Below are 12105 nucleotides of genomic sequence, written 5' to 3'. Positions count from 1 at the left end.
GCTCATTCTCCAGGCACGAGGTAACCTTTTTGGGCCATAAGTGCACTGATAAGGGTATTTTGCCAGAACAGCAAGATACGATGTCATAGAAAGGTACCTAGTTCCAACGGACGCAGATAGCGCTAGGAGATTCGTTGCGTTCTGCAATTAGTACAGACGTTTTATAAAAAATTTCTACATAACAATATTATGTAGAAAGAATGTTAAGTTTGAATGGACAGAAGAGTGTCAAAAGGCATTCGATTATTTAAAAGTTCAGCTAATGAAGCCTAAGTTGTTGCAATATCCAGATTTTAACAAAGAATTTTGTATAACGACGGATGCAAGTAAGCAATCTTGTGGAGCTGTGCTGACTCAAAATTATAATGGGACACAGCTACCGGTAGCGTATGCATCACAAAAAGGGAAAGTAACAAAAACACAACGGAACAAGAAAAGGCAGCATTGAGCTATAAACCATTTTTGACTATATATTTATGGCAGACACTTCACAAGCTTGCTACGCTAGGAGCCATAGTGGCTACATGACCTTCCATGATCGTCATACTGCATCTACAAAAATTGACGATCCCTAAGCACACTACGGGTTTCCTAGATTGGCTCACGGACGGCACACATGATTCCCGAATTTAAAAACTTACGTCGATTTCATTATAAATTTATTCATATTAACAACAACAAAAAGAACTAGTTCTAGTATGAAAATAAACAACAAAAAATTCAGGGATGTGCGTGTATGTGTGCATTTGTGTGTCTGTGAATTACGGCAGTTACGATTTGCGGGGAGAGGGGGGTGAGAGGGAAATTCCAAAATATTCATTTTCTGCGTATTCACATAAGGCATCTAGGTGTTCCTAGGTCTTATGGTCTCCGAGATATTGGCGATAATAAGAATGGAATATCGGGAAAACGCCCATAGGGGGGAAGTAAGGAAAATAAAAAAATAAAACAAACTTGCACAGCGTACAAACATATGGCATCTTTGTGCAAAATTTGGTGTCTCTAGCTCTTATAGTCTCTGAGATCCAGATGTTCATACGGACAGACGGACAGACAGACAGACATACAGGGGGGTCTGCCACGCCTCCTTCTGCCTGTAATATTTTTAGCTCCCGCAAACATAATATACTCTTGTAAATTTTATGTAGATGTATAATAATAATGGCAATAATAATTAATAATACTAGTAATAATGGATCAGAAAAAATGAACAAACTCGTCCTTTCTTGGGCTCAGGAGAATCTGTATACCAAGTTTGGTTATTCTAGCTCTTATACTTTATGAGATCCTTGGGTTCATACAGACAGACAGACGGACATCGACTCGGCTTGTCATGCTGATCAAGAATATATATACTTTGTGGGGTCTACCACGTATATATGTATGTGCGCATTGGGCCTGGTTATATGGCTATAACTTTCTTTCTGACCAACCTATCATAATGAATGGCACACGGATATATAATCGCTATCTGGATGTGTCTACCAAATTTTAGTTTAAAATTCTAAGAATTACGGGAGTTATAGAAAATCTCGAATAGGGGGGGGGGGGGGGGGAGGAGTGGGGGGTGCATCGGGGAAAATGAACAAACTCGTCCTTTCTCGGGCTTAGGAGAATCTAGATCCCAAATTTAGTTATTCTAGCTCTTATACTTTCTGAGATCCTTGCGTTCATACAGACAGACGGACAGACAGACGGACAGACAGACGAACAGACAGACGGACAGACAGACGGACATGTACACTCGCAGAAAACTAATATACCCTTGTACCCTTTGGGTACAGGGTATAAAAAACAAGTAGAGAAGCTAAAGTCGGGTATCCCGACTTTGAAATACTCTGTACATACATATGTGTAGAATAATTATGCGTGTATGTGTGTATTTGTGTGTGTCTGTGTATGTCTCGTGTGCCTGAACAAAGCAGTAACAACAACAATAGCTGCAGGCACCACTTGGTCTTATGTACATATATTGCTATAACTTCCTATTAAATCGGCATATCATGATGACATAAGATGACTTGGCATTTGGACTTATAATAACTAAATGGAGATATTTGCCAAGTTTGAGTTCGAAATTCCAAGAATTACGGGAGTTACGATTTGCATGGGAGAGGGGGGGAGAGAGGGAAATTCCAAAACACACATTTTCTGCGTATTCACATAAGGCATCTGGGACTAAAATCTGGTGTCTCTAGCTCTTATAGTCTCTGAGATCCAGGTGTTCATACGGACGGACAGACGGACAGACAGACAGACAGGGCTAGATCGACTCGTCTCGTCATGCTGATCAAGAATATATATACTTTGTGGGGTCTACCACGCCTCCTTCTGCTTGTTACATTTTCAACTTCCGCAAACCTAGTATACTTCTGTACATTTTATGTACAGAGTATAATAAATTGAACATTTCAACTTATAATAACTAAGTGGATGTATTTGCCAAGTTTGAGTTCAAAATTCCAAGAATTACGGTAGTTAGAGAAAATTGCGATTTGCGTGGGAGAGGGGGGGAGGGAGGGTAATTCCAAAATACACATTTTCTGCTTATTCACATAAGGCATCTTTGTGCAAAATGTGGTGTCTCTAGCTCTTATAATCTCTGAGATCCAGGTGTTCATACAGACGGACAGACTGACAGACTGACAGACGGACAGGGCTAGATCGACTCGTCTCGTCATGCTGATCAAGAATATACATACTGTGTGGGGTCTGCCACGCCTCCCTCTGCCTGTTACATTTTCAGCTCCCGCAAACATAATATAGTCTTGTACATTATGTACAGAGTATAAAACACCAAAATTGAGCTCGAATTTTCCTAAATCCATTCTTAGTGCTCAATTTCACTGTGAGAGGCATCTTGTATCCAAATTTCAGTTTCCTAGATCTTGCCCTTTGGGCTGTGCGTTGATTGCCAATCAGTCAGTCAGTCAGGACAAACTGTTTTATTTATATACATACATAGTATTTATTGTACTTTATGTCCTAGCACTCGAATCGTACCAAATTAATTTGCTATTTGGGAAATGAACTCTTTAGAAACTTTAGAGAGTGTCAGAAGATAAATACCATATAGTAAATAAACGTATAATTGTAAGCACAAATACTGAGTCAGCAAAGACGGGCAAGATCTGCTAGTATACATACATATATACATATTAGATGAAATTACAAAATTTTTAAAATACAGTTTAAAATAAGAGAGAACACTACAGTCGAGCAAGCCCGACAGTAAAATAGCATGTACTCTCCACAAAAAAGAAAAATTAAAAAAAAAAATTTTTTTTTTTAAATGAATGAATTCATTAAATTAAATTAGAATACATGTTTATGTTCAGTTTTAACAGCATACATTTACATCGCGTACCTATGCGTGTTTATATGCGTGTATGTATGCAGCACAAAGTTGAACCAAAGCAGCAACAACAACAACAGCTGCGGGCAGCGCTGCCGACAGAGCTGCTTGATGAAACTTGGCACACGGACACATAAGCACTATCTGGATGTAAATTCCAAATTCCAAGAATTACGGAAGTTATAAGGAAAAACACGAATTGAGGGGGAGTGGGGGGGTGTATCAAAATAAAAAAAACAAACTTGACCTGCCTATGGCTTAGAGGAACCTGGATGCCAAGTTTGGTTATCCTAGCTATTGTACTTGCTTAGATCGTTGCGCTCATACAGACAGACGGACGGACGGACAGACGGACATAGCTATATCGACTTGTCTTGTCATCCTGATCAATAATATATACACTTTGTGGGGTCTGCCACGCCTCCTTTTGTGTGTTACATACATGCGCACAAAACAAGTATAGCCTTTCACCCTTTGGGTAAAGGCTATAATAACTTTTAGAGCCATTCTGTGACCGTGTAACGACGCGTTGCGCAGCAACCAGCTGTGCGTTGTCACGATGCCTGAGTAGGCGAGTAGTTTTAAGAAGTAGTTTAAGTATTAAAAGAAATAAGTAGTTTGAAATTGGAATTGGAGAGAAGAGTTATTAGTTAGTTTTGAGAGGGAAAAAACGCGCAATGAAGCGCAACCTCCTGTTTTGTGTAATTTTGGGAATTAAACCACGTGGAGCAGATTCACTTGGCGTACCGCCCTCTTTTATTTGGTGGACACCTTGGCACTTTGGGGTGCCTAATTTATTTCAGCAAACTCTGGCCGGCGAGTATACCCGCGGCAGAGTAACAACCTTACAACCGACCGACGTTTTTCAGAACGAAAAACAAAATTGTCGAAGATTTTCCCTTTCTCGCTATTTCGATTACCGTTTACAGAAAATTAAAAACTTGTATTACATTTACTAAACATTTTATTTCCAGAAATGCGAGAGTTGGTTCCTCCAATTATAAACGAAAAGACTTTACTGGTGCTGGCTAGATCCGGGGATCCTCTGGCCATACCATGTGTTGCTTATGCCAACCCAAAGCCTGTTTACAAGTAAGTTCGCCTATAGTTTTTGCTCATATATACTTGTAAATACCCCATTTAGAAAATACATTTTAATATTATTTTTTTGAACCTATCTTTGTCCTCTGCGTAGCAGTGTTTCCCCTAGAAAAACTTGGTATCCAGGTTTCCATAAGCCCTACGTAGGCCAAGTTTGTTTTCTAAAATCTGATACACCCTCCATTTTTATACCCTGTACCCGTAGGGTAAAAAGGGTATATTAGGTTTGTGCAAAGTATGTAACATGCAGAAGGAAGCATCTCCCCATACAGTATATATATTCTGAATCAGCATGACGAGAGAAATTGATCTAGACATGTCCGTCCGTCCGTCTGCCCGTCTGTCTGGATGAATGCAAGGATCTCAGAAACTATAAAAGTTAGAATAACCAAAGTTGCTATTCAGATTCTCCTAGGTACGAGAAAGGACGAGTTTATTTTATTTCCACATTTCAAATGCGACCTAAACCAAACTTTGCACACATAGTTTATATATAATTATCTACTGTTGTTTATTAAATTTTATTCATTTCGGTCAATTCTTAGCGAAACAAATTCTCGCCAGTACAACCCACCAAACTGCAGCAACAAGTTCGCTCTTCTTCTTCCTCTTTTTGCTGCTGCTATGGGCGCATATAACTCAGTGACGGAAGCTTACCTGGGTACAGGGTATTACACTGTGGGGTTGCTCGGCTGTAACGTTATCCCTTGTTCATAACTCCGTTTGTGATTATCGGTTCGTATGCCAAGTTTCATTTTGACAGGCCAATTGTAAAGAAAGTTATAGCCATAAATGTAATCTCTGCCTAAGCATTTCGGGGTGGCTTACTATTTCCTCCTCTTTCACGTCTCCGCAGCTTCTACGGAAGACGTTGTGAAAAAGCCCTAGCTGCATGGGTGCCAACCAGCTAGTGCCTCGTGATGGTTCTTATTACAGCTGAGTATTGGCTTCCGCCCAGCTTGCAGACTTGTGAAGATCGCTTCATATTGTGAATGGGCCACCTTCAACGTGTGATTGTGTGGGAGTTGGTATCGTTGGTCCCCATTTGATGTGCGACAAATTCAAAGTGGTTCCGGACTGACAGCTTGCAGCTGGCTATCGGTATACAGACACTGTCCATGTCTGGAAAGAAAGAAACAGTGGTACCATGTCTTGCCAGCTCGACGGCTTTACAGTTTCCCTCAATATCCCTATAACCGTGGACACAAATGAGGTAAACTGAAAACTGTTCTGCACTCACAGCAATAGGATGGGAGCTGCTGGGAGTTGAAGGATTTGCGGACACGTCCGGCTTTTGGCGAGTTCCGGTGACATTATTTTTGAATGTTTCATGTTTTTGGTCCCATAATTAGCAGGAAAGGGGTGGATCACCCGTGGCATAGCCCGAGTACCACGGGAAGCCTTATTTAAACTGGAGGTCGACAGGTATAGAGAGTTCGCATTAGTATAGTCAGAGCACCTTCTCAGCCACACATCCATGGGAATAAGCTGTTCCGCCTGGAATTGGGGAACATTTTATAGAGTTTTCAGGTCTCGCACGACTACCATTAGTCAGCATCGCCTGGCTAAGACATGACCGTACCTAGGGCCTCCCAGCCGACCTCGCGAGGAGAGTATAATCGCACTACTAGCCACCTGACTTGGTGGTTACACGTAATCCCTTTGTGATACTTTGTGATATGTAAAATAAAAAAGTCATAATAATATGCATATAATATAAATATATATACATACATATATATATATATATATATATATATATATATATATATATATATATATATATATATATATATATATATATATATATATATATATATATATATATATATATATATATATATGTAAGCAGGCACGTTGCAGGCGAACAGGCGACACACCAAAAGCGACAAAGCTACAAAGCAGAGGGACAACAGACACAAGAGAAGAGCAAGTCGTTGGAAGCAGTCGAGAGAGAACAGTCGTTGCAGAGAGTCGTCGTGAATGGTCGTCAGTCGAAGAAGTTGTCAACGCCAACCGTCGTGAACATATTAATCATATTGAATTGAATTGAACTGAATTAATAGAACTATTGTTATAATTTGTATCATTATTTAAATATATTGTACTTAACATAACTTTACATACATATTACATAATATACATATATGCTGAGGAAGGGAAATGCAGGTATGTGAGACACGCAGATCTCTCTGCACTACGGAAGTTCTTTCGCATTACTTCAAAGTGGGTGTATTTAAGTCATGCGCTCTCATCGTTATACCTGCGTCCATACTGCCCAAGGTACCATACCATTCATTCTGCACATTTGTGCTAATTAAATTCTCAGGAAATGATTGAGCGTCAGGAGCCGAAGGTATGCTAACGGCATTCCCACTCCTTCCCTGTAAGAAAGGATGCTTGTGTTTGTTCCTTCCCATGCCAGCTTGTTTGCAATGCAGTTTCCCTCAATATTCCGGTGTCCTGGCACCTATATGAGGCTAGTACTGACTTGCTGGGACATCTTGTTGAGAGATCTGCGACAGTCAATGATGACTTTTGAGTTGTCCATATTGGATTCCAACGCTTTGCTGTCTGAAAATATACAAACCGGTCTGCCGCCTGCTTTGTCGGGGGATAGGCGCCTTGGGACCTTTTGTATCGCAGTCACCTCTGCCTGATAAACGCTGCAATGATCTGGGAGACGAAATGACAGCCTTATCCCCAGGACTGGAGAAAAAATGCCACCGCCGACTCTCTGATCCAGTTTTAAGTCATCTGTAAAGAAATTGATGGCGTTGTTATGACAGGGTGGGATGTTATCCCACTCTGTTCGAGCTGGGATCCTTTTCAAAAATAACTCTTGAACACGGAGTATACATGCATGTCCTCTAGCCGATTTTTTCCAAAAAGAGGTTTCCCTCAGCCTAATGGGTCATTCCGTACGTTACACTTATAATTTAGTCATATACTGACTCACCTCTTTTATTAATATCACTGCTGCCCCAGGATCGTGTAAATTTTGTTATTGTCACTGCTATTGCCGACTAAGGCTCTTAGCAGCTGCGAGGGGGGTTGTCTTCATGGTCGCGGGCCATATAGACAGAAGCCATTCATATGGTTGTCATAACTTCTCCATTATTGTCCCCTAGTCGTAGACTGAGCGATGATGACCTACATCGCTGAATTGGGGAATTAAAATGGATTAATGACATAATAAATAATAATAATAATAATAATAATAATAATAATAATAATAATAATAATAATAATAATAATAATAATAATAATAATAATAATAATAATAATAATAATAATAATAATAATAATAATAATAATAATAATAATAATAATAATAATAATAATAATAATAATAATAATAATAATAATAATAATAATAATATACAACAATAATAATAAATAATAAGCCGAACCTACTGTTCGCCTGCTTATATAGCTCAGCCGACCTCTCATCGTCACATGCTATGAGCTTGACACCTCCATGGTACCATCCGGCATCAGTGCACTCAGGTGGTTCGCTAGGGTTGCCCATCAGCCACTCCACTGCGACCGTAGCTATTGCTACTTGGATCGATCGCCACTGATGCCTTGGGATCCTGCCTTCTTCATTACTGTGGTCGATGACCCCAACGACCTTCTAGTCTTTGGCCACTTCCGCAAACGACTTGGACCAGGACTAATCCTGCGTCTTCGGTCTTTTGCCACTTGGAGATCTGACTTTCAGTTTATATGCGAAGCTGAGTAGCACTCGGATCGAACATCGAATGACCTCTTGAATTCTGTCGAAATCTTCTTTCGTCGCTTGCTCCGACGTGATTGGTACGTCGGCTTGACGACGAAGGATCGCTGTATCTAGCCTTCTCCGGATCTACTCTTGGCATCTTTGCTGCTCTCTTTCGCATTATCATCCCCTCGCACCAGCAGCCCAGGTGGATGATATGCTCAGCACGATCTTTGGGTTGGCGGTGGAGGTCTGAGCGAGGTGACTGGAATTGCTATTTTGGCTCTGCTTCGTCTTGGTAACATCGGAGTGTGGCTGAGACACGGCTCCTCTCATTGCGGAACTATCAGTTCCTTCAGGCCCTTGAGGAGGGACGGCCTCCAGTTTTTTGCCGTTATGTTGTATTTGTGTTGGCGTTGAAGTATTCATCATGTTTATTTTGTTCCCACGACTGGAGGAGATGGAGCTACCCGGGCCAGGCTAAGTAATCCGAGGGATCGCCAGGTACCCTGGATGAACTTGAGCAGCTGGGCTATTTAAGGCACGGGTCGCATGACGCCTTGATTCAGCCCTCATCCCGAAGCCATGGCCGGACAACGTAACTATTAAGAAGTTAGTTTGTGTGGTTTTTGTTGGTCTCTGATCTTAGCTAGACACCGTCAAACGACGTCAAATTAAATTATATATCAGTTAAGTTTTCGATGAATTCGTGTAGATTATAAGGAAGCAAACGGTTTTAATTTGTATAAGACTGCCATGAGATGTGAGGCAAAGTAAAGTCACCAAGAACTATAAGTTGATCATCATCATCTGTAGCAGAATAAACGAAATGCATTGTAGATAGGTGTTTCAATTAAGTTCTGTAAATGATAGTATTTCTGTTTGTTATTTTAGCTGTCATAAATTCGTTTCCATGAATACTGTTAAATGGGAACAGTTCAGATTTATTGCAGTTAAGAACTGCGATCAGATTTCCACCTCCAAGAGTTGGACGATCGCTTCCATATATGGTGAACCTGTTAACGAGAATTTCTTGATCGAAAACAGTATTAACAGTTAAATCAATGACGTTGGAATCAAAAGAATTACTATTAATGTAAAATTGATTTTGTTTACCAAAAAGACTTTGGATATTATAGTAGAATTGAAAGCTTAGTCTTGGATTTGTACTCATGCATAACGGTGTACTCCGGCCAAATTAAAGGATCTAGTGCTTTCAATAGTTGAGAGTATGGTAACCTGATTTTAAATGAGGAAATGTGTTGCTTATATTTAAAATTAAATTTCAATGCAGGGATTTCATCTGCTGGGACATTAAGTTTTTCACTAAGGTGTTTTCTGACATCTTCAATGGTGGCTCAGGCATTAAACAAAGATTGATTTTCGTGGCGTGATTGCTCTCAGAGGTAATCCAAAGGATTCATAGGGTTGCGCCACACCCTTTAGTGGTTTAGAAGGAGGCAAGGAGGTATTGGACGCAGGTCCAGTAGCAGTTTCAGAAACGACAGTTGTAGACAGATTGGAAAGATCATATGGCTCAATAGAAGCAGCATTAACCTTCAGTAATGGTGGCGAGCGAGGAGTGCCACATTCGCAGAAATTGTTGGAGGGAGGTACATTCATAGTGGCAGCGGAACCCAAGTTTTTTGTGTAGAATTTTGAGAGGTAGTGTGAGACATCGGTGCAGTTTTCTTCATATTTATTTCAACCAGCCCTTCGGATGAGGAAGATTAGATTAGATTTAGATCAACAGCACTTCGCCACTAGAAGTGGATTTTTTTTTTATTAAAAAAGGAAAAAAAATTTGACAAGATAAAAAATACTTGTTGTTGCTTTTGCAGCATTAATATTTGGCAATAATAGTTCTCACATCCATGATTTTAAACGACATTTTTAATTTGATTTTTAATATCACTTACAATTGATTTGATCAAATGAAAAGATTCCATGGTGTATTTAAATAATATCGGACGACAATTGGTTGTACATGACTGTTGCGGTTTTTATACTCTGTACTTGAAATGTGCAAGAGTATATTAGGTGTGTGCGAACTGAAAAATGTAACAGGTGGACGGAGGCGTGGGAGACCCCACAAAGTATATATCAGCATGAAAAGTCGAGTCGATCTATGTTTGTCACATAACTCCCGTTATTCTTGGAATTTAGAACTCAAATTGCAAACACCCCCAGTTGATTATGTGTCCGTATGCCAAGGTTCATTATGATAGACCGAATTGACAGGAAGTTATAGCCATAAATATATTTACTGCCCAAGCGCTGGCCGCAGCTGTTGTTGATGCTGGTGTTTTGGTTGACTGCAAACAGGAGAGGTGAAATCGATCAAAATTATTATTTTTTTTAATTTTCTTAATTTCTATAATTATTCTAAACATATGTACATAGTATTTCAAAGTCGGGACACCCGACTTTAGCTTTATTACTTGTTTTTTTAGTTTTCTCAATTTTGTAATATTCTATAATTGTTTTAAGCATAATTTTACCTATATATAATTAAAACTCCTTAACCTGAGGGGCGACAACCGAAGTCCTGATGAAGTCTGTAATGGCCTTATCGTTTGTGGCTATATATGGTTGTAGTTGGATATGTATATACAAGTATATTAATAAAGGTTCTACACATACCCACATATGCCAAACTCTTAAAATTGCTTCGGTGCAACATTTCCTCTTAACCCAAAAATGTGTACTCACTATGGAGATTCGCCGTAGGATAACGCTTGTGAACCGGTGACATTTCATTTCTATAAGTCTGTTTTCCCCAAAATACACGGGATGACCTTTGGCTTTTGTTTTCTTTTAATGCGGCCGCCAGTAAAACTCGGAATAAACTAACAACGATGCTTAACTAAAAACACGCACTTCACGACTAACTTGCTAAAAACTTTTCTTAGAATTGACCGAATTGAATAAAAATTTGAACAACAGTAGACAATTATATATAAATTATGTGTGCAAAGTTTGGCTTAGGTAGCAGTTGAAATGTGGACGCTATTCTGTAGCGTGGAAAGGGGGGGGGGGGGGGGGGGGGGGGGAATTCCAAAATATAAAATAAACTCGGACCTAAGAGAATGTGGATGCCAACTTTGGTTATTCCAGCTTTTAAAGTTTCTGAGATCCTTGCGTTCATCCAGACGGACGGACAGACGGACGGACGGACGGACGGACGGACGGACGGACATGTCTAGATCGATTTCTCTCGTCATGCTGATTCAGAATATATACACTTTATGGGGTCGGAGATGCTTCCTTCTGCATGTTACATACTTTGCACAAACCTAATATACCCTTTTTATGGTTTTTTCGGCAAAATCAATTTATTTTATTCAAAATAGTCTCCTTCTGCTTCAATACAGATTTTTGCACGATCCAAAAGCATGTCGAACGAATGTTTTAGCTTGTTGGCCGGTATGGCCGCCAGTATGCCGGTGCGAGCCTTTTGAATGGCATGTACGTCTGCATAACGCTTTCCTTTCATGGGCAAATGCATTTCTCCGAAAAGGTAGAAAAGGTAGTCGCACGGTGCCATATCAGGTGAATACGGCGAATGGTTAATGGTTAAAATGTGATTTTTGGTCAAATTATCGGTCACCAGCGTCGATCGATTCTGAGCAATTTTTGGTCGTCAGTCAATTTGTGCGAAACAAACCGTGCACACACCTTTCGTAAGCCCAAATGTTCGGTCAAAATGCGATAAATCGATGTTTTGGAGATGTTCAATTTCATTTCCATAAATTTCAATGATGATTTCGGCTGATTTTTGATGAATTCACGCACAGTTTCGATGGAATTTTCGGTGATCACGAATTTTGATTGGCCCACATGTTGATCGTCATTTGTGTCCTCTCGACCACTTTGAAAACGTTGAAACCACTCGTGCACTCTGCTACTGGATAGGCAATCATCGTCA

The 12105-nt window shown here is 40.0% G+C and overlaps 1 protein-coding gene across 1 annotated transcript in view; it reads left to right on the top strand.

Moving 5' to 3' along the window:
- The window catches only part of LOC115630731 (Down syndrome cell adhesion molecule-like protein Dscam2), a 307894-nt gene that overhangs the window by 101871 nt on the left and 193918 nt on the right, over positions 1 to 12105 (top strand). The window contains exon 7 of the mRNA XM_030527385.1: positions 4330 to 4447. Coding sequence (XP_030383245.1) covers positions 4330 to 4447 — 118 coding nt within the window. The remainder of the gene's footprint in view (positions 1 to 4329; positions 4448 to 12105) is intronic.

This window comes from Scaptodrosophila lebanonensis, unplaced genomic scaffold (genome assembly GCF_003285725.1).
Source record: "Scaptodrosophila lebanonensis strain 11010-0011.00,11010-0021.00 unplaced genomic scaffold, SlebRS2 tig00001410-arrow-pilon, whole genome shotgun sequence".
NCBI classification, from domain to species: domain Eukaryota; kingdom Metazoa; phylum Arthropoda; class Insecta; order Diptera; family Drosophilidae; genus Scaptodrosophila; species Scaptodrosophila lebanonensis.
This window is presented reverse-complemented; position numbering and strand designations above follow the sequence as displayed.